This window comes from Peromyscus leucopus, chromosome 7, assembly GCF_004664715.2.
Source record: "Peromyscus leucopus breed LL Stock chromosome 7, UCI_PerLeu_2.1, whole genome shotgun sequence".
NCBI lineage: Eukaryota > Metazoa > Chordata > Mammalia > Rodentia > Cricetidae > Peromyscus > Peromyscus leucopus.
The window spans coordinates 109,100,546-109,124,141 of record NC_051069.1 but is presented as its reverse complement, the minus strand read 5'-3'; the positions used below and the strand labels follow the sequence as shown (position 1 = coordinate 109,124,141).

The 23,596-nt window shown below is 48.2% G+C and overlaps 1 protein-coding gene across 2 annotated transcripts in view; it reads right to left on the bottom strand.

Annotated features, from left to right (window-relative positions):
* Entpd3 (ectonucleoside triphosphate diphosphohydrolase 3) overlaps positions 1 to 11,322 on the bottom strand; it is a 28,949-nt gene extending 17,627 nt beyond the window's left edge. For both annotated transcript variants that reach the window (XM_028854712.2, XM_028854713.2), the window contains exons 1-3: positions 11,144 to 11,322; positions 10,353 to 10,404; positions 6,668 to 6,795 (exon numbers count right to left, since the gene is read on the bottom strand). In XM_028854712.2, the coding sequence (XP_028710545.1) occupies positions 6,668 to 6,795; positions 10,353 to 10,392 (168 nt within the window). In that variant the 5' untranslated portion in view covers positions 10,393 to 10,404; positions 11,144 to 11,322. The remainder of the gene's footprint in view (positions 1 to 6,667; positions 6,796 to 10,352; positions 10,405 to 11,143) is intronic.
* Between the last annotated feature and the right edge of the window lie 12,274 nt (positions 11,323 to 23,596).

Genomic DNA, 23,596 nt, shown 5'->3' with positions numbered 1-23,596 from the left:
CTGAAGGTGGAGTTACAGATAGTGTGAGCCACCATGTGGATGCTAGGAACTGAACCAAAGTCCTCTGCAAGAGCAGCCAGTGCTCTTAACCAGTCCATCTCTCCACCCCAGTTACATTTCTAAATCAGCGTGGGATTATACTGTACATTTGTACACAGGATTTATGTGTTTAATGGTCTTCCTTAACAAGTCTCCATGGAATCCTCCCTTCAGTAAACCACTTTGAATAGTTCCATCATGTCTTTGTGAACTACAGAATGATTGACATAAGCACCTCTCTGGTCTAGGCCTGCAGGAGCGTTCCAGTTCTCTTCTATCATGAGCAACTGCCCCAGCTCCTGGGTCACACCTCTCTATTCTACTGAACTAGAAAATCAGTGGTGTTGGCTCTCGGACAACTCCTTAATCTCAGCCCTTCAGCCTGATGAATCTGATAGGGATCCTGACAGGACATTCCCGTGGCAAACAAGGCAGGCTTTGTTCAGATCTGTCCCAGGCAGAGACTCCCAGTGAGATTAAAGGGCAGGTAGAAACTGAAGCCAGGCACTGAAGAGGCCAAGGCCTCTGGAGGATCAGCCCGATTTCTCCCCCTCCCCCTGCAGAGGAACTGATCACCACCCCTGTCATTGGCCCTGCCATGCCTGGTGCCAACCCACGGGGGGGCGGGGAAGAGTAGAAACTGAGAGGAATCTGCCATCTGCCATTCCCCGAGTCCGTTTTCAAACCTTCCCAGAGTGTGACGCCTCAGGACTGATCCTAGGATGAGATTGGAAGGAAGGTAGAGTATCCACTCTTTGTAACTCCAACTGGTACTGGGCTTCTAACAGTGCCTGGACTCCCCAGCACCTGCTGGTGGGGGAACAGGACCCAGCTCCACGTCTAACACCGACACCTCATTGGCATACGTGGTGTCTGTGCATATGTGGATGGTGAACATATGTGGTAGCCAGAGGCTGACATTGGGGGTCTACTCTAATACTCTTCACCTTATTTTTTTAAGATCTACTTACTTTTATTTTATGTGTATGGGTGTTTTGCCTGTATGTCTATGTGTACCATGTGCATGCCTGGTACATGGTTCACACAGGAAGTCAAAAGAGGGCATCAGATTCCCTGAGTCACAGATGGCTGTGAGCTGCCATGTGGGTGCTGGGACTGAACAGAACCCTTTGGAAGAAGAACAGCCAGTGCTCTGAAGTGCTGAGCCCTCTCTCCAGCAGCTCCGCCTTGGCTTTTGGGCTAAGGTTTCTCATTGTACCTGATACTCACCAACTGCCAAGACTAGCTGGCCATCTCCACCTCCCAGGGCCAGAACTGGGGCAGATGCCACCCCACCTAGTCTTCACTCTTGTGCAAGCAATGCCCCCCACCCCCACCCCCCAGCCATCTCCCCAGGTGCCCACATTTGCAAAGTGAAAAAATATTTTAACCCATATTTAGGGATTATTTGCTTAAATCACTGGACCCACTGTGGATGCTCTGATGATAAGGGGGTGGGAGGGAAATATTTTCTCAACTCAACTAGGAGGTGATGGGTTATTTATGGGCAGTGTGCTGTCAAAAAAGAAGCATGGCTTGAATGTGGTTCTGATGACACATCCAGTGTGTTTCTCAAGGCATGGCAATATATGCCCTCCACTCCAGCACTCAGGAGACAGGAGGCAGGCCGATCATTGTGAGTTTGAAGGCAGCCTGGTCTACAGAGTGAGTTCCAGACCAGCCAAGACTACACAGAGAAACCCTATCTCACAAACAAACAAACAAAGAACAGAGAACTTTCTTCCTTTGTTTTGTTTTTCTGTTTGTTTTTTTTTCAAGACAGTTTCTCTGTGTAGCCCTGGCTATCCTGTAACTTGCTCTGTAGACCAGGCTAGGCTAGTCTCAACTCAGAGATCTGCCTCTGCCTGCTAAGTGCTAGGATGAAAGGCGTGGACTACCACAGCCTAGCTGGAACAGTCTTCCACACTGAAGCCCGTGGTCAGCATTTGAATACTGCTTGATCTTCTGCTGAAAGCAGAAGCAGAGGTGATAGGTCACAGGTCGTGAGGTCAGCCATCTTAGATTTGTTACTAGCACTCTCAGAGGAGGGCACAGTAACAGACTTCTGAGCAGAGAACTAACTTTACCTGGCGTATCAGTAAGCCTTATTGCCTTCGTACGGCTAGTATTAATCATCTTCTCTGACATGAGAACAGACTGGGGATTAAGCCGCAGCAACTCTCAGACCCGTCGGTACTGAGTCCCCAGGCTTTTAGAGTCCCAGGAAATCAAGTTTGATGAGACAACCGTGGAATAACAACAGGCCTAATGTGCTGTGATCGATATACTGCCTTTGTTGGACAGAAGATCCTTCAGCCTACACCCCAGGAGCAAAGCTGGCTCCAGGCAAGGTAAACCAGCATGTGTCGGGAGGATCCACTTAGACACTTCCTGCTGCCTCAAAACCAGAATAGCATGGGCCACAAGGTACCAGAAATCTAGGGGACTGAGCAAGGCTCCCTGAGGGCTAGTGGGGAGACTTTCACCCAGCCTGCTCAGTGACTGTACTTCAGAGAACATCAGTAGAACATGGGCATGGGAACCAAGAAGCTGTGATCTCCTCCTCAGCTAACTAATGAGGCTGTGGCCCAAGCAGCTCTGAGGGAAAGTCAATCCCTGAACCCTTAAGACTCTTCAGGACCCTCTTCAACGGTGACAACCAGTGGCTAAAACAGGGAGTGGCACTGGGAACAGACAGAGAAACCTCAAACATGGATGGCCATAATGGGAGAGAGGGAGGGTGAGAAAACCCTCAAAGGGAAGATTTGGGACTTTGTGGTGATAAGGCAGGTGGGGGCCCGGGTGAAAAATGAGAGTGAGGACATCATGTTTACTCCTCAAGCTTGCCAAGCAGGTCAGACCAGCCACACAAGGACCTGGGGACATTTCTGACCCTTGATTGAGTTTTTCTTTAATGCTTCTGCTCTTAAACTTGCATCAGTCAAGGTCAGGCAAGTCAAGGCTGGATTTAAGAGCAGGTGTCATTCATACCCTTTCCTGGGGGCAGCAAACACTTGGGGCACAGGCGAAGCTGGTGCCTCAGCCCACAGCCAGCTGCACAGACGCAAAACACCAGCAAAGCTATAGGGCCCTCACAGTCATTCAGCTACACCCCTGCAGCACTCTGCCCTACCCTGCCATACCACGGAAAACACAGAGGTCACGGAGAACACAGAGGTCTCGCAAACCTAAGCAAAGCTGCAGGTGGGACTCTCTCTGCCAGCTGTCAGTTATCTGCCCTGCTTCTGCCCAGAGCATCTGTCTCTTCTCACATTTCATCCGCCCACTCAAGCAAAATGGACCATCCAAACCGGGCAACTTCCTGTGCCCTGCGACTGTGGCCAGGGCCAGCAGCCATTCCAAAAGAATTGAAAGGCTCTCTCTGTCTCTCTCTGTCTCTCTGTCTCTCTCTCTCTCTCTCTCCACCCCCCCAGGCCAGCTGATAGTAATGACACGCTTCATAAGGATATAAAGTACAGTGTGACACTACGCAAGCCAGCCACAGTCCCTCTGTTAGTGCCAGCATGCATCACGCTGTCCTTTTTCTCAGCTGGCAGCACTGTGGGTTTGCTGGCACCGGCATCACCACAAACACATGCGTAATGAGTACAGTAATGAACACTGTACCACGACGTCTGTCTCAGTTAGGGTTTCTATCGCTGTAGAGACACCATGACCACGACAACTCTTATAGAGAAACTATAACTGGGGTGGCTTCTATTTTCAGAGGCTTAGTCTATTATCACCATAGTGTGACATGGTGGCATGTGGTCTTATATCTTGGCTTGCAAGCAACAGGAAGTGATCTGTCTCACTGGGCGTGGTTTGAGCATGTACGAGACCTCAAAGCCCACCTCCACAGTGACGCACTTCCTCCAGCAAGGCCGCAGCTCCTAAGAGTGTCACACCCTCTGGGGGCCATTTTCTGTCAAACCACCCGACAATGTCACAAGAGCGCCCTGTCACTAGCTGACAGGAAGTTTAGCTCTAACTCCTACAAGCAGCTACCTAGAGGCCACCTCCCAGACCAGCAGTTAAGAGACCCTGACTTAAGGATCCAGTCTCCACAGCACATTCTAGAAGAGGGAGCAAGGGCTCAGGGCAGGCATGTCCTGTGGAGAGATCCTAACACGAAGTCCAGTTAGAGCTGGTCCTTTTGAAATGTGGGCCCAGGTATGTGGCCACAGTTACAGCATTCTAAGGTGGTCCCGGTCTTCCCTCGCATCCCCACATCCCCCATATCGACAGGGCTTCCTGCATCAGGGTGCCCCCCCCCCCCCCCCCCCGTGCTCCTGTACTGGTTGGATTGGTTGTCAACTTGACTCAAGCTGGCGCCATCTGAGAAGAAGGAACCGACTAGTCTGTGGGCACGTCTGTCGAGCGTTTTCTTGATTCTTGGTTGTTTTCTTGATGTCCGAGGGCCCAGCCCACTGTGGAAGGTGCTAAGCCTATGCAGATGGTCCTGGGGTGTAAGGAAACAAACTGAGCAAACCCCGGGGAGCATGTCAGTCAGTGGGCAGCACTCCTCCACGGCTTCTGCTTCAATTCCTGCCTCCAGGGTCCCGCCTTGAGCTCCTCCCTGATTTCCCTTTAGGATAGACTGTAAGCTGAAATACCACTCCTCCCCGCATGCACGCTGCTCTTGGTTATGGTTTCGTTATCATGGCAACAGAAAGCAAACCAGGACAGCTCCCACAGAGATTCTCCTCCTGGACTCCATTCAGGGCAGGGGAAGCAGGAAGAGAGCCTAGCCGTGGGAAGCGAGGGCTGATTTCAGTTACGGTCTTGCGACTCACTAGACAAATGTCTGCCCCTTTGCAAAATGGTGGTCAGCCAGTGTTGGCACTGCCACCTCCGCGGTTGGCACGAGGTTAAGAAAGACAAATTGCCCTGTGTGAGGTGGTGCTCACTCGAACAAGCAGCAGTATAAGAAGTGTGAAGACAAGGTATAATCTTTGTTGCAGTCCTGATTTTTCATCGTTTGTAGAAAAAGGCAGAACCCAAACCATGGAAAAACAGCTTCTCTTGCCTCAGCTGATGCCTTGGGCAGTACCATTTGCTTTTCTCTCATCACAGGTTAAACATCTTTTCCCCTTTACATTCTTCATAAGGACTGAGGTTTCCTTTAAACACTTTATTTTATTTTTAATTACATGTATATGTGTATATCTGTGTGTGGGTATGTGCGTGTAAGTACAGGTACCCCTGCAGGCCAGAAGAGGACATCAGATCTCCCGAAGGTACAGGAGGTTGTAGGTGGCTCAACATGGGCTCTGGGAACTGAGCTCAGGTCCTCTGCAAGAGCAGCAAAGCCCTTTTTATCACTGAACTATCTCTTCGGCCACCGAGATTTTTGTTGTTGTTGTTGTTGTTTTGTTTTTCAAAACATGGTTTCTCTGTGTTAACAACTCTGACTGTCCTGGAACTCACTTTGTAGACCAGATTGTCCTTGAACCCACAGATATTTGCCTGCCTTTGCCTCCCGAGTGCTGGGATTAAAGGTATGCGCCACCACCACCTGGCAACCACTGAGATTCTTAAGTAAAATATTCCATACCTTTAATTCCAGCACTAGGGAGGCAGAGACAGGTGGAACTCTGTGAGTTCTAGGCCAGCCTGGTCTACATAGTGAGTTCTAGGACAGCCAGGGCTATGTAAGAGACCCTGTCTCAACAAACAAACCAACAAAAAACCACCACAATGAAAAGATCTTACTCCAACCCACCCAAATACCAGGCAAGGCTGCTCATGGAACCCCAGGTAATATTACTTCTTTATGTTCTGAATCTGTCTGCTCCAAATACAACCTTCGAGCAGTTGCTGGTGGCAAAAGATGGAGAAAACAATGAGAGCAAGTGTAACTACTAAAGGAGAGTCAGATAACGCGGCTGAGTGACTTGGCTCCCTGATGGAGCCTCTTCCAGCTAAGAAGACGTCATACATTTTTAATGATCCCCAAACCTAACAGCAGCATGCAGCAGAGACACTAAGTGGCCTTCAGAGCCTAAAATATTACTGTTTGGGGTATTACATAAAATGTTTGCTGACGGATTCCCAAAATGACTGCAGGGCTCCCTGAATCATCACTCTTCATTTCAAGGCCCACCCCTACCCTACCTACCATCCATCTCCCCAGAGTGAAGGCCAGCAATCAAGCACCAGGCCATTTGGGGATGAACTCAGAGAGGTCACTGGACCTACATACAGTCCTGATGGGACTGGAGGAGCCATACACATGTCTTAGACCTAAGAGAAATGGCACAAATACGGCTCAAAGAGATTTCTCAACACCCTTAAAACCAGGAGCCTGTGTCTCTCCTGCTGTTCACTCATGATCAGACTGCATGCTTCCCAGAAACTGATTGACTGGTAAGAGCAGGCACTGTACACCTGCAATTCTTGGGTACACATTCTATCTTTTTATCCTGTAGTAGAAATCAAAGCAAGGCCACCCGGTCCCTGGAAAAAGTGTCACTCCTCAGTCTGCACCCTGAACATCACAAGCCTAGTACCCTCAGACCTTCTCCGTGGGTCTCATGTTGCTTTCTCCAGCTGGAGGCAGGGAAAGAGAGTTTCCCTTTAAGTTATGGTTTTAGGATGACTGATGCTGTGGCCCACTCTGGCTTACCTTCAGCCCCGGAGGGAGGACCTGAGGGTGATGGATCTGGATGAGTGTGAGTGTCACAAGCACCACGACGCTCACAAGCAAGACCACCAAGGTGACGATGGCTGGAGTCCGGGAGAGGGCCCTGAAGCCTGCAGTGGGAAGCCAAGCATGGCGACCTGAGTTCCAACACTCAGAGGCTGTTCTCTGACCTCTATATACAGGACACGGACACACACACACACACACACACACACACACACACACACACACACACACTCTTACAGGTAAATAAATATGTAAATGTAAAATGAAAATTTTAAATGCAGATTGAAAATCTGGGTTTTCGATTGGGCAGTGGTGGCGCACGCCTTTAATCCCAGCACTCAGGAGGCAGAGGCAGGCGGATCTCTGTGAGTTCGAGACCAGCCTTGTCTAATGAGCTAGTTCCAGGACACCTGGGGCTACACAGAGAAACTCTGTCTCGGAAAAAAAAAAAATCTGGATTTTCTACTAAAACATGATATGATCCTTTGCTTAATCTCAGTGAAAGGAATTAGAACTGTGGATCTTAGCAAATGGAAATGATTTCATTTATACAAAGCTTTAAAGCGAGCCAGGAACACACAGGGAAGAGTGGTCTCCTGAAGGTTTGGGGCAGGGGGCTCATGGGAGGGAAACGTGGGCACTTCTGCAGTGGTGAACCTGCTCTCCATGTGCATAGGACTATGGGGTGTGGGGTGCCTGTATTTGTCAAAACTCACCAAGCCCTTCAAAATCCTTTGGGGGCAAACTTGAAAATCAATCAAACTAGCTTCTTCTGTACAATTCACCTTTTGAATTCTGTTATTCTCTCTCTCTCTCTCTCTCTCTCTCTCTCTCTCTCTCTCTCTCTCTCGTTTTGTTTTGTTTTGAGACAGGGTTTCTCTATGTAGCTTTGTGCCTTTCCTGGAACTCACTTTGGAGACCAGGCAGGCCTTGAACTCACAGAGATCCGCCTGCCTCTGCCTCCCGAGTGCTGGGTTTAAAGGTGTGTGCCACCACCGCCCAGCTTGTTTTGTTTTTTTGAGACAGGGTTTCTCCATGTAGTTTTGGTGCCTGTCCTGGATCTCGCCCTGTAGACCAGGCTGGCCTCACAGAGATCCACTTGGCTCTGCCTCCCGAGTTCTGGGATGAAAGGCATGTACCACTGCCTCCTAGAGAATTCTGTAATTCTTAATAATTGCATACATGCCAGGCCTGGTAGCACCCAGCATTCAATAGGCAGAGGCGAGATCTCTGTGAGTTCAAGGCCTGCTTGGTCAACATAGAGAGTTCCAGGGCAGCCAGGGCTACACAGGGAGGTACTGCCTCAAACAAAGATGAAAGAATTGCATGCACAACCCTAAAACATGTGCGTTCAGAAGGCGAGACTACCCAACTTGGGAGTATAATGAAAATCTAACCATTTCTCTCTATACCAACTATATGTAGTTTAAAAAAAAATAACAGCTAGTTAATTAAAACGTTGAAGTTGGCTGGGCTTGAAACTACAGGCCTATAATCACAGTACTCCAAAAGCAGAGGGCTCAGCGTCAGAAGAATCAGTAGTTCAAGTCCAGCCTTAGCTATGTAGAAAGTTCAAAGTCAGCCTGGGCTGCATGAGACCCTGCATTTTAGGAAAACAAACAAACCAAACCTTGACTAAATAATAGGGCAGTGGTGGTGCACACCTTTAGTCCTAGTACTTGGGAAGCAGAGGCAGGTGAATCTCTGAGTTCAAGGCCAACCTGGTTTGCAAAGCAAGTTGCAGGGCCAAAAAAAAAAAAGTCTTGGTAGAATACTAAGGCATAAATACAAATAGTGCCCAATGCCTGAAATATGATATAATTATAGAAGATGAAGATGAGACAATATCAATATTTCTCTTGAAATTGGCTGCTTAAGTGCAAATTAATTAAAATAAATAATTCCTCAGTCATATTTCAAGTGTTTGGTCCCTCAGGTGGCCCCGTGGTTGCTGTGCAGGATGAGGATGCTACAATTCAATTCCACCACCCCACCCCACCCCTCAACAGCCATGAGTGTATTCTGCCCTATTCCAGAACATTCCCAGACTATGATTTACTTCCTCTTTATTTCTAGAGTTTTCCTGGAAGAAAACAAAGGCTGCATGCACCACCTTAATCAAATTAGTTGCAGCCCATATCCAATTGCATTACCTTGCTTGCGGCTTGGAGATCAGGGGTGGGGGTGGGGAACTCCTGCTTGTCAATATAGACAAGTCATAGACACTTCCTGATGTCAAAGGTGGCCACCTAATCCCTTCCTCCTCTCCCTTGTCGGGAGTGTAGCTGGTATGGTATCCATGGAAGACAATTTGTCGGTATTTACCAAAGCTCAAACATGCCCACCACCTGACCAAACTGCACTTCTGGAAACCCACCCCACTTAATCCACAAATGTGAGGTGACTTATGGGTAAGTTACTCATTATGGAGGCACCCATCATAGACCTGGAGGAGAGCCTTGCTCTGCGGCGTTGAACCTCAGAGCATCAGAAGGGGTCCTGAATCACTCCTCTGTGCTCTGGATAAAACCTAGCCAGTCAGAAACCAGTGAATCCACAGAGATGAACTCACTCCTACTTTCAAACCTCATCAGTGTCAGTAACGGGTTTAAGGGATTTTTTTTCCCCAACAAGACCTAGTAGAGTTAATCTGCCAAGTTTAATCTTCCGTAGGAAAGAATGTAACCAATTAGCTTGTATGTGGACTGTTACAGTATGTGTGTTAAAATTCCAATGTATTTGGGGAGAAATGTTCGATGCAATAAAAACCATCTCCTGTAGCACAACTGCTCTTTCCAAAATATTTCATATAAATTAGTCTTTATGTCCTCAAGTCATGCCCTTTTGGAAGTCGAGAATCAGCAGTTTAGGGCATAGCTAAGGGAACCTCTTCCAGGGGAGGGGTGTGTGGAATGTAAGCATTCTCCTGACCACAACCATGGGCTGGCCTCCAGAATCCTTGGGGCTTCAGCACTTTCCAAGTGAAAAGCTATGATTACCTTCAGCAAACACTTACCCAGCAAAAAAGCTTATTACAAAGTGAGCAGACGAGGCTGGGTCTCATTCATGAAGAAACACAGCCCAGAGCTGTGCAGTAGTTAGGGCTGGGCAAACATTGTTAATTGCAGGTGCCTACCTGAGCCTGGAGAGGAGGTACTGGGGAGCCAAGGAGCCAGGCTGGGCAGGCTTGGGAGTGTGTGGGAGGGGGAAGGAGAGGGAGGGGGGACAGACAGACAGACCGGGAGGGGGAGGGATTTCTGTGCAGCCTATCATAACACTGACCCCAAAGAATGGAGGGTGTAGCAAGCCCCTGTGCCAGAACAGAGGCAACTCGATCAGTTTTCATCCCCAAGTCAACAATACATAGCACACACCTTACACACAGCTAGGTAAGGAAACCACAAGAGCCAAAATAATGGATTATACAAACAGGAAAAACCATTTAAGCCAACATTTGTGTTAGCCCTTGTTTCGTGTGGCTTTGTGGAAAGCATGACTTTATCTGAAGAATGCCAAGGGTGAAACCTAGGTGAGCCACGGCGTCTAGGAACAATGATTAACAGCCATTCACAGGAGGCATGGATGAAGAGCTGCAAACCAAAGCTGGGATTCTCCCGGGATCTGACAGAGTCACGCTGGCCATCCAGTGAGCGACACTTACCTGCTTGTTCACAAGGCTGGCGGGTCATCACGGTAAACATCTTCTCTCCCGGCTGAGGGGGAAAGAATACAGAAGAGTGTGGTCAGCCCCTGACTTCGGAAGTTCAAAAACTAACTTGCAGGCATTAATATCAAACGCACGGCAGCTCCTCTAAATCGAGCCTCTTTGGGAACAGTGCACTCAAACCCAGAGCTCCAGGGACCAATGGAAACTGGACCCTCAACCCCAGCGTCATCCTCTCCCCAAATGTAAAGCTGGAAGAGTGGATATGCTAAAACTTTAACTAGAGAGCAATTTTGAAAATAAAACCACAAAGGAGCTGTGTGTGTTTTTTCCTTTTTCTTTTCTCCTGTAGGTCGCTCCACCTGTGAACAGCACAGGGGCACCACAAACCCTCCTCCTAGGAACATTCACCAGACTCGCTGGGCTGTACCTCAAAGCACACCAGCAAAGCCGGTTCGCATTGGGGTGTGCTGGTGACTGCCAGCATGCAGTCACCCCTTAAAGACCTGCGCGGTGTCTCCAGCTCCCGGAGCGGAACACCGGCAGACAGCTGTCAGGTCCTGGGAATCAGTGTGGGGACCCGGGAGTTGGCCGGTCCCCCGCATCTGTAGGTCTTGGGGTGCTCCGTGACGCGGTGTCCCCTCCCAGCCAGATGACAGTGCCTAGCCCCCGTGTTTGTCTCCTTGCCTGTGGTCCTCTGCGGGAAGCGATGGCCAGTCCTTCCCTCCCTGCTCCCTGCCGTCCGCAGCCTGCTCCATCCCACCCCTACGCGCGGGTCCAGACCTTACCTGCGCGCTGCGCTCGCTCGCTGCGGGTCGCTGAAAGGCGGCGGCGCCTCCAGGGTGCGGGAATTACGGGGAGTCCGGGAGGCGGGGCGAGGCGGCGTGGGTGGCGCAGTCTGCGGGGACCGCCTCTGCGCTGAGGCCAGGACCTCTTCACCTTCCCTGGCTCCTCCCTCTCACTTCACCCCAGCTTGTCCTGGAAGAGGATGGAGGGGGTCAGCGCCACGTGGGGGACAACCAATCCTTGCCAGCCCCTGTATTAGTTACTGCCCGCGTTGCTAAGACAGAATACCTGACAAGCAACTTGAAGAAAAGGTGACTCACGGCTGTAGGGTACCATCCATTACCGCGGGGAAGGCGCGTCGGCAGGAGCTTGGGCAGCTGGTCACATGGCATCTGCAGTCAGATTCCAGAGAGATGAATGCTGGTGCCCAGCTCACTTCCCCCTTTTTATTTAGATCAGGACCCCAGCCTAAGGCATTGGTGCCACCCTCTTTCAGGGTGGGTCTTCCCACACCAGTTAGCCCAGTCTGGAAAACCAGTCTCAGACATGCTCGGTTTGTCTCCTAGGTGATGCTAGATGCTATTAAGCTGACAGTGTTAATTATCACAGTGTCCCCCCAGGACCCAGCCAGATACCTCTCCACATCTTTAGCTTCTAACTCTCCGAGCAGTCCCCTGAGCCCAAGACAGAAGAGGGGGTGATGTGACCTTGCCCCCAGTCCCAAGGGACCCTGAGAGGGAGTGAAGTACTCTGCCAGTCCTCCAACTGTCAAGACAAATAACCTTTTTAAAGAAGAGGTTTTTATTATGCTTATTCGTGTGGGTGCCTGCATGAGTTTATGGGTACCGTGTGTGCGGGTACTCATGGGATTTCAGATCCTCTCAAACAGGAGTCACAGGCAGTTGTGAGCTACCATGTGGGTGCTGAGAATTGAACCCAGGTCTTCTGGAAGAGTAACCAGTGCTCTTAATTGATGATCATCTCTCCAGCCCCGTTTTTTTTTTTTTTTTTCCATTTTTCTTTATTAAGAAAATTTCTACTCACTCCACATACCATCCACAGGTCCCCCCTCCTCCCTCTTCCTACCCCCCAGCCCTCTCTCCCAAGCCACCCCATAACCCCACATTCCCCAAATCAAGATCTCCCATGGGGAGTCAGCAGAGCCCAGCACATTGAGCCTAGGCAGGTCCAAGCCCCTTCCCACTGACCAACAGCCCCATTTTTGTATGTTGTTTTGAGACAAGACTTCCCTATGTAGCCAAGGCTGGTATTCTATTTATTCTTGCCTTCTAGTGCTAGGTCCCTCTTGGGGCCATACTTGCTACAAGGTAACTCTGTTTTCTAGTTTTCCTGTCAAACCTTTTTGGAGGGAAAAATAGGACCAAGGGCCAAGTAGGGCAGGGCAAGCCATTCTGAGAGCACACGTGATTTCTTGCAGCCCTGTCCAATCTTTCTGCATATGGGGGGGGGGGGTTGTGGATTAGAGCAGAGCACCTAGAATAGTGAGCAGGCAGATGGGTTCCTGGGTCACCTGGGCACACATTGGGGAGCACAGATCGATGCAGACACCCTCTCACATGGTAGCTCATAGGTGGTGTTGATACCCAAGGACTTCCTCAGTGGTGACAGAGAGATGTTCTTCCCCATCCGGAGGGTCACTGAGCCAACACTCAGGACAAGAACAGCTTGGAAAAAGTCAAATAGGACACAGAGGGCAGAACGGTGCAGCTCAGGGACCGCAGAGATCCAAAGGACCTCAGCGTCCATTTCCGGTGCAGCCCTGGGTGCCCCCGAGAGCCCCTTATTAGTCTGAGTGGGAGGTTGTCTATTGCCCTTTCTGTCTCCGTGATAAAACACAAAACCAACTTAAGGGAGGAAAGGATTTATGTGGTTTGTACTTCCAGGTCACAGGCCATCAGTGAGGGAAGCCAGGGCAGGAACTCAAGTAGAATCTTGCAGTAGAAATCATGAAGGAACATTGTTGACTGTCTGTCTCTCAGGCTCATGCTCAGCTAGCTTTCTTATACAATCCAGGACAACCTGCCCAGGGAATGATGCCACCCACAGTGGCCCGGCCCTCCTACATCAAGACAATCCCCAATAACCATGCCCACAGGTCAATCTGACCTTAGCAATTCCTCGATTGAGGCTTTCTTCTCAAATGACTCTAGGTTATATCAAAGTGACAGTCAGAGATAACTGGGACAGAGGTCTTGGACCATCTCTCCTTATTGCTCAGTATGTCTGGAAGGAAGAGCCCAGGGCAAGGTCCTTGGCCTCCCTGCCTTCTAAAGATCTACCAGTTTGCTCCTGTGCAAGTGGGGTTGAAGTCCCTGTGCGACAAGAGAGCCTTAAGACAGGAGTTCCCTGCTTTAAGACCTCTGAGCCTAGAGGGAAGAGCCCAAGCCACAGCCCTGTGGTGAGTGTGTGTGTGTGTGTGTGTGTGTGTGTGTGTGTGTGTGTGTGTTCACAAGAGGCAGTGTTGGGTGGCACTGGGTCCCCGCTGTGGGACTGATGCAGGATCAGCACCAGGCAGGAGTGCTTGGCTACATTATGAGACTTATTTTCTTTGAACACTATGGGGCACTGGAACATACCACCTATGGTAGAACCTCAAGTCCCTATGCATCCAGGGGGACAGGAGTCCACTCACCCCAGCTGGCACTGTACCCAGATCTGAGTGACTTGCTGGAGGCTGTGAAAGCTTCTTGGGCCCAGGGACCTTGCAATGCATCTAAAAATAACTGGATCAACGTTGTTTTTTGCTTGCCTCAGTCTGCGAGCCTTTTGAGTGTCAACCTCTGTGAGCCCAAGTGTCTTCAGCTCTTCTTTTATTTTCCCAGGATGATCTGCTCCAGGTTCAGACTGAACAAACATCTCTGTAGCTCAAAGACTAGCCCAGTCATTCAAAGGTGCTTCCCCATCCTCTGAAAGCACGCACACTGGAACGTACATGTGCACTCTGCCTTCACTCACCCTCCATGAATACGAGCACACACACACACACACACCTTCAAAGTTCTGATCACAAAATATCAAGGCATGTTAGAAAGCTACGGTGATTAGACAGGATTGGATACAGGAATCTATTAAACTGTCTGAAGAGAAAGAGAGACAGCCATGGCAGACTAATGGGTGTGGAGTTCAGACTGTCCTAAAGGAGAAGCTGAACAATGTGCTATCCAAGGACTAACACTGAAACTCCTGGCTCATTAGGAAAGGATCTTAGCACTCACTGTGTCCAAAAATAGATTCTTAAATGGATTAAAGGTTGAAACATAAATGAAGAATGCAATGTACTAAGAAAATACAGAACATTTTTATCATTGAGGAACCACCTCTTCCAGCATATGATCAAAGCAAGAACATAAAGCCAATCAAATTGGCAGGAAAACTGATGCACTGAGAGGCAGCTGGGGAAAGACGGTGTTTGGAGGTGCAAGAATGTGAGAGCAGAGAAGATGGCTCACAGGGTAAAGGTGATGCTACGTCTCTCGACCTGAATTCCATCCCCAGGACCCACATGGTGGATGGAGAGAACAAATCTTGCAAGTTGTCCTCTGCCCTCCACATATATGTTATGTCATGAGCAATCGCCATCCCCCAGACAAAATAAATAAATAAATAAATCTGAAAAAATAATGTCATAGCAAAGAGCTCCCACTACAGTATAGAGTGAAGTCATGTTAAGCTGTAGAAAAATGGGAATATCTAAAATAGAAAAGTAAATGACATACAACAGTCAATTAAAAAAATATAAATGGCCAGTAAGCTTGGAAAGAGGCTTGTTTCCACTAGTTTCCAATGAAAATGTGATCACATATGCATATGCCAAGTGTCTTAGTTAGGGTTTCTGTCGCTGTGAAGAGACACCATGACCACAGCAACTGTTATAAAGGAAAACATTTAATCAGGTGGCTTACAGTTTCAGAGGTTTAGTCCATCATTATCGTGGCGGGACATGGTGGTGTGTAGGTAGACATGGTGCTGGAGAAGGAGCTGAGAGTCCTACATCTTGATCTGCAAGAAGCAACCGGCAAGACTGACTACTGCACATAGCCTGAGCATGAGACCTCAAAGCCCACCTCCACAATGACACACTTCCTCCAACAAGGCCACACCCATCCCAACAAGGCCACACCTCCTAATAGTGTCACTCCCTATGGGCCGCACATTCAAACATACTAGTCTATGGAAGCCATACCTACTAAGGAAATTCACACTAAGTAAATGTACAAATGTGTATGAGTGTGAATTTGTGTGTGAGCCACCCTATCCAGTTTAAAATCTTAACATCTTCACACAAGATTTCTTTTGTTTGTTTTGATTTTTATTTTGCTTGTTTGTTGAGACAGGGTCTCTACATAGCCCTGCCTGTCCTGGAACTCATTATGTAGACGAGGCTGGCCTTGAACTCACAGAGATCTGCCTGCCTCTGCCTCCCCAGTGCTGGGATTAAAGGCGTGCACCACCACCGCCCGGCTCCAGGTTTTTGTTTTTTTTAAGCTAAGAGCTCTATGTGATGCTGGCTGCCTGGGACTTGCTGTATAAGTCAGGATAGGCTTGAACTCAGAAGAATTGCAAATGGCCAATAAATACTCGAAATAGTGTCCAACTTCCTTAGCCACCAAGAAAATGCAGAGTAAGGAGGCCTTGATTCCATCTCACCCCAGTCACAAGGACTATTATTAAGAAATAGAACCCTGAGTGAAGAGCTCTTGCTGCTCTTGCAGAGGACCCAAGTTCAGTTCCCAGCACCAGATCGGGCGGCTCACAACTGGATCTAACCCCAGTTCCAGTGACACACACCCACACACATAAATAAAGCTTAAAAACAATCAGAAAATAAAAATGACAACACACACTAGTGAGGAAACAGGAATTCTGCTACACCATTGGTGGGAATGTAAATTTGTCCAGTTACCATGGAAATCAGTGTGGTGGTTCCTCAAAAATTTAACAATTGAAGAGCCCTGTGACTCAGCCAGGGCACTCTTGGGTGCCTGTCTGAAGGCTTCTCAGTCAACACAACAGAGATACTTCCATGTTTATGCTCCTAGCTACACACTCACTAGCCAGGAAACAGAACCAGGCTAGGCGTCCATCAAAAGCTAAATGGTTAAAGGGAATATGGTAAATGTACTACAGAATGGAATTATGTCATCTTCAAGAAATTATGTTAATGGAAACAAGCCAGGCTCAGAAAGACCAATATTGCATATATTCTTCCAAATCAGAACCTAGATTTAAAATTATATGTGTATATGTATGTGTGTGTCAATCTCAAAGCTAGAAGGGGAACCAGGAGAGGAGGAAGAGACCCTAAGGAAAGTGGTAAGTAGGTTAATAGAATATTTGTTATAAGGAAGTGCCAGGTGTGGTGGTGGACGCCTTTGATTCCAGCACTCAGGAGGCACAGGCAGGCAGATCTCTGAGTTCCAGGCCAGCCTAGTCTACAGAGTGAGTTCCAGGATAGCCAGGGCTCCACAGAGAAACCTTGTCTCAAAAAGAAAGAGAAAGTAAGCAGAAGTGGGGGACTAGAAGGAGGAAGAAAGGAAGTCAGCTGGGGGGTGGCGGGGGTTGGGGGAGGATGCTGGGAAGCAGTGAGTGAAAACAAGGGATCATGACACGACCCTGTCATAAAACCTGTGACTGTGTGCCAGCCTGAGACAATGAATGACCAGAAGCTGAGCAAAGCATTGCTTTGGAGCAGGCGTAGGGAGAGCGTCAGGCCTGCTGTGATCCTCCGGGGGAGTGTCTGTCCACACCCTCCAGAAGCTGTGAGCTGCCCGCATTCCCCTCCTGGGAATTGGGAATGTTCCAAGGCTCCATCCTGACACTTGGGCACTTTGGTCCTCATTCTGTCCCTAGAGAACCTCCCCTCCCCCACTTCAGTTCTATTCACATGGACCCCTCTCAGGCTTCCCCTTGTCCTTGCAGATGTGGCTTCCTTTGGGTGCCCACAGGCATCTCACATCTATGGAGTCCCAAACTGAGCACTTCCTCTGCCTCACAGAGCCATCAACTCCACCGGCTTTCCTGCACCCAGTGGGCAGACCCACACACAGCTGGGAGAGCAAGCCTGAAACGTGAGGAAGGTGTCAGATAATCTTCCTCGTTGCCTAAGGCCAACCACTCACAGTTGCTGACCTCTGACCCCTGCCTCTCTCCACCTTGGTGGGGTTACAGATGGTTGTGAGCCTTCACGAGAGTCTGGGAACCCAACCAGCAAGTGTTCTTCACCACTGAACCATCTCTCCAGCCCCACGTTACTATTTTCAAATAGTTTTTGTTTTCCACTTTTAAATTCGAATAGGAGTTCTTGGGGTTGTAGGACCCTCTGGCTAAACAAGGTCTACCAAAGTCACAGATGAGCGCACGTGAAGCCCTTTTATAAAATGTGGGTCAGGGAGGCACATACAGCCCAGTGAAGCCTTCTGGTGCCTTCCCCTGACTTTGTACACAGTGGTTCCCGTGGTTCTGAACGCCTGTGTTAATTGTCCTCTCTCTGTTTTTAGTCACCTGAATTGGGACCTGAACCCCTGAAGTGCTGGTTGGACTTCTAGGCTTACTGGCCTAGACTTAACCTCTCCCAGCAGGCTGAGTTCTGCACTCTTTTCACAGTTTTCTTGTCTGGCTTCCAACCACCACCCTGACATCACTTTGCTAATGGTCCTCTCTGCCTGGGCCCTTTATGATCACAGCCAGTTTTGTTCTGTTCATATTGGTTCTTTCTTTCCACTTTAAAAATGTTGTCGTCTAACCCTTGTTTACGAGGTAAAGAAATATTTGGTTTCTAACATGAGTGAAATGGTTAGTGTCTTAGTTTTTCAGAGAGATTTCCATCTTATAGATGTCTGTCTAAGACAGCAAAATTTCTCCAGATGCCCCTTTGGACACATCGATTTTCATAATCAATGAGCATCCAACATGCTGTAGGCAGCCATTATGACTGTGTTTATCATCATCTCCCTGTAACCTCAGGGTGATTTCTTTATAGGCCGAAGCTCTTTACACACACACACACACACACACACACACACACACACACACACACACACACACACACGATTTCCAGCTAAATTTATTATCACTAAGCAATGCTCCTGCTGATTGCAAAGAATGTTTTTCATTTTATTCTTTGTGGGTTTATTTTTGGGATTTTTGTTTTATGCTTTCCATCTGAAGTGTATGGTATCTTCAGCAATTGGGTGTTACCTTCATTTTATAGAGGGTACCAAGGGCCAAGAAGGAAACATCCTGTTTTGTTTGGGGTCTCTTGGACTCCCCTGGCCAACAACTCAAAAGAAAGACTTCATGCTTGGCAGAGGGCTTGGTGAGGGGACCATTACCTCCCAAATGGCATAATTTCATATATGTGTGTATAACACCTATTCCATGTTCATTTTAAGTAAACATACAAGGATTCCCTGTGGCTTTTTCAAACATCCCGTGTCCTCTGTCCTCCGCTCCCTCCCTAGCCACCTTCCCCGTTCCCTGTGGCTTTTTCAAACATCCCGTGTCCTCTGTCCTCCGCTCCCTCCCTGGCCACCTTCCCCGTTCCCCCTCAGCACCTGTGTCCTCCTGGTGCCCACGCCATGTTAAAGCCTGTCCTAGTCTGGTGTCTGTGTCTGTGATAAAAACCATGACGAAAGCGACTTGGAGGGAGGAGAGGATTATTTCATCTTACAGCTCAGCAGGAACTGACGCCAGGGAGGATGCTGCTGGCTGGCTTGGTCCCTTTGGCTGGCCGGCCTTCACAGCTCTCCTGTACAGCCCAGAGGCTACCTGTCCAGGGGTGGCTCCGCCCACAGTGGGCGGGCCCTTACACATCAATTAGCATCAAGAAAACGCCCCACAGCCGTGCCCACAGGCCAATCTGCTCTAGCTAATCCCCCTGCTGACACTTCCTCAAACAACTCTGGGCGGAGTCAAGTCACCATCTAAAGCCAAGTAGGAGGTCTCTCGATTGTACATAAACTCCGCTATTGACTCTGCTCCCACATTCTCCACCCTTCTCTTCCCGCTCCGACCACAAAAGTGTCAACCCAAGCTCCCTGGCCAGCCGCTTTGTGGTTAGATTGCTAATGGGTGTCTGGAGGAAGGAGGGTGGAGAAGAGAGAGCTGAAATACTTCTTGTCCTCTCTTGCTCACATTGAGTTGCATAATCCAGCATAGAGCTTCTCAAACTGTGGGCCATGACCCTATGTGGGGTCACATTACTGAATGTAGAGGTCATGAAAAATTCATGTGAAAGCTCTCTGAAGGTACAAACAAATATGAATTCAATACGAAGTAAATAAGGAATCCGAAGTGCTACCAACAGCACCTGCCTGTGCCGTGCCACACGGCATCACTGCGCACATGACTCGCACATTCTGTGTGCACCCCGTCATACCATGCACTGTTAGGGGAAACACCTCAGTTCAGATTACATGTGCATGCTGTCATGTGTGGCTCCACTCTGCCTTGGCCTGCTCAGCCAAATCCCAGGAAGCATTATGCTAAATCATCACCATTTTTAAATTAATTTATTGTTTCATATGTATGAGTCTTTTGTTTGTGCCTGGTGCCCACGGAGGCCAGAAAAGGGCATCAGATTTCCTAGAATTAGAGTCATGGACAATTGTGAGCTGCCATGTGGGTGCTGAAAATTGAATCCGGGTTCTCCAGTTCATATTTGTGATCATCGTGTGTTGTGAGCCGTGGTGTTTTTATTGCACACACAAAGTTTTCCTCTCTTAGAGAAACATGATGGTTTTTATTATGGAAAACAATGACTTTAACTTTTTTCTACCATCATTCCTTAGCATGTAAGTATCACATCAGTTTTTCTTCAGACTGTATTATATTCCACAAACAAGCAAGTCCATCTTACTGCTTTACAAATGCTCTTCTGTCACTAATAAATGACAAAATGTGTTCATCTTTTCCCTGGAAACTTGCTATACTAAAGGGAGGCAAGGATTCAAAGTGGGAGATGATGAATTGCATCCGATATCAAGAGTTGGGGCTGGAGGCCTGGAACAATGGCTCAGTGGTTAAGAGCACTGGCTGCTCTTTCAGAGGACCCAGGTTCAATTCCCAGCACCCACACGGCAGCTCACAAAACTCTGTATCTCTAGTCCAGGGGACCTGATGCCCTCCTCTGGCCTCCTCGGGCACCAGGCACGAACAAAATACTCATGTATGTAAAATAAATAATTGAAGGGACTCTGGCTGGCCCGAGCATGGCAAACATGGCTCTGGCAGGCCTTGCCCTTCCCCCATCCCCTCTGCCTTACTAAAAACCATTAGATTACATTTCCTAAAGCTAGCCTCCAAGGTCCATTCCCTTATTTGGCCACTTCCTCCTCCTAAGGCTGACTACCAAGGTCCAGCTATCAAAATATTGAAGTCCAACAATCAAAAGCTCCCTTTGGCTCACCTAATTAACATGCACAATTAAAATTACTCACCTCATCCTAACACCACTGTCTCCTCTCTATCCAGAGGCGGTCCTTTGCTCCTCTCCAGGACAAACACTCCTGCCCCCTTCCCCTTCTCTCCCATCCTGTCTCCTGTCTTTGTCTCTTATTTCCACCCTCAGTCCCTCTGGGGCAAATAAATCTCTTTTGTGCTGAGAACTTGATCTTGAAGGTCCTGAACCAATAATGATCCATTCAATAACAGTAATAAAGTTGGTGATGATTTAGCAGAATACTTTCTAGGGTCTAGCTGGGCAGGCCAAGACAGAGCAAGGCTACTACACTGGGACCCTAGTTTTATAGAAGTGGCACCTTGAGTGGGAAGTTCTTGGAGGGGGCTGACTGTACTTAGATTAAGATAGTCTTTACCATCAACTTTCTCCTCTCAATCTTCCAGTTCAATGACTTTTTTCTTGGGTCTATTCAGCTACATCTTGACAGTCTAATCCTATTATCTGCTTAGTGACTTCTAAGACAGGGAGAGGAGTAGAGTAAGCCTGTTGAACTGTATTTTATATACAGAAAAATAGCATCCTTTGTAAGGCTCAGTATGATCACTTTGTAATGTGAAACACGACCTGGCTCATGAGATACATTCACATCACTCCGGCACATCCTCTCATAGCTCCTCAATGGGTATCTGTGCCCACCAGTAAGCTGTGCCCACTCTAAACTTCACAAGAGTGTGATGGCACAGTGTGTATGCTTGAGTGTGGCTGTGCACTCCAGGGAAGGGGCATGCACACGTTGGTGCATGCTTGGCTGCTTGTTTTGGCCTTCTGCATGACATACTGCACACAAAGCAACAAGTAAGCACTAGGAGCTGTGAATGGATGTGTTGAGTCACGGGAACCCTGCAGAACTCCAGTCTCCAGGTTTGGGGTCAGGCAATATTTTGAGCCAATTGGCTACATCTCTGTTTCAGGCACAAAAACATAACAATGTCTGGGTGACTTTAATAACTTCTGTTCTTCAGTCGCTTAAGATGTTTGTTTGGACAGCACTGGCCAGGTGACAGCTGGCAGCCTCTTTCTGAGGGCAGGAACTGCTGATGGGTGGCATTGCGTCTCACACTATGGAAGGGGAGGCAGCCTCCTGCCTCACCTGCCTCTTGGCGCTACTCTGGGTGGGAACAGCAGAAGGGAATGAGAACTGGTCTTGACTTGGGCAGGAGACGCCTGGCTTTCCCTTTTTCTTTTCTCTCCCCTCTCATTATGGTTTCCAAAAGTGCTGGTGTGGGCAAAGAGAGGAATGCTGACATTCCCAGGCTCCCTTCCCTGTGCCTCTTGCAGTGGAGCCAGGCGGCACATGTAAGACATTGCTGTTGTTGTGTGTGTGTGTCTGTGCGCGCGCGCACCCACACGCATGCTCATTTACACAGGTTACTTTTTGTCAATTTGACACAAATTAGAATGACCTAGGAAGACAAAACCTCAACTGTGGAATTGCTTTCATTAGATTGGCCTGAGGACCTACATGCTGGAAAGAGAAAACCAAGTCCCAAAGGTTGTCCTCTGACTTCCATATGCATGCTATGGTACCTGGCCCTGCCTCACACATACACACATTTTAAAAAAAATTTTAAATTTATTTTCATCTTGCATTATTATGGTTTGTTTGTTTGTTTAGTTTTTGCTGTTTTGAGACAGGGTTTCTCTGTATAGCTTTGGCGACTTTCCTAGAACTCACTCTGTAACCCAGGCTGGCCTCGAACTCACAGAGATCCACCTGCCTCTGCCTCCCGAGTGCTGGAATCAAAGGTGTGATTTAAAAAAAATGCTTGTGCAGGATATGGGGCAGATGCCTTTAATTGCAGCACTTGGGAGGAAAGGTAGGTGGATCCAGTGCATCTCTCTGAGTTCAAGCAAGGCCAGCCAGGGCTGCACAGTGAGACTTTGTCTCAAAAAAACCAATGAAGTTGGGCAGTGGTGACACACACCTTTAATCCCAGTACTTGGGAGGCAGAGGCAGGAGGATGCCTGTGAGTTGGAGGCCAGCTAGGTCTACATAGTGAGTTTCAGGACACCAGAGCTACACAGTGAGACCCTGGCTCAAAAAACAATAATAAACAAGCAACAATCCAAGGAATACTCAGCAGCCACAAAGACCCTGTTTCTCTGCTTCCTGAGACAGGGTCTTGATATGTACCCTCAAAATCTCGACTCTGCAGGGCTGGCATGACAGATGTGTGTCACTGTGCCCACCCACCTCAGATGGGGTCGGTTATAACAAGCAACGCTGGCGATGCATGCCTGCGTGAGGGAAATTCAGTTCTCTGAGGTCCACGTTAAAGGCCAATGGATTAACTGAGGGAGAGAGTGTGAGCCACAGATCACCTCCTGCTTTGCATGCATTCTTCCACCCAGAAGTCCCTTTGTCTCCTAATAATTTTTATAGAGAACAAGACAGGGCAGAGTGCATCACACTGGATAAAGTAATTTAAAATTTTCTTTAAAGTTAAGAAGATGTGATCGGTAGCCTACTAACTTACACTTTTAACTTAAATTTTAGGGTTTTTTTTTTTTGTGAGAGATTATGGCTGTTTTTAAATATAGAAACATCAAGTTCTAGAACCATCAGAGTAAGATGACATTGGTAATTATACTGACAGCTGCAGATATTAGCATGAACCCAATACCAAAAATAAATCAGACCGTGGAGAATGGGAATTTGAAGAAGCAGGCAGAGGCAGCAGTGAAGTTAATGTAACCTGACTTTTCTTTCTCTGAGCTGATTTTACTTTGAAATTCGAAACTTACCTTGCTTTGCTAAGTTAAGATGATGGAAGGGAAAGGCATCCACCGACTCTGGAAAAAAGCAACGGAAACTTGGAATCTCGATACAATTTTAATTATTGTTTTAATTTTACAGTTGGATGGGGTGTGCTGTCACAGTGAGAGCTGATCAAGTCAGGACGCTGCATCCCTCCATCTCTCCTCATCACTAATGCTTGGAGCCTCTTCTCCTTCCCAGTCACTCATGGGTAGT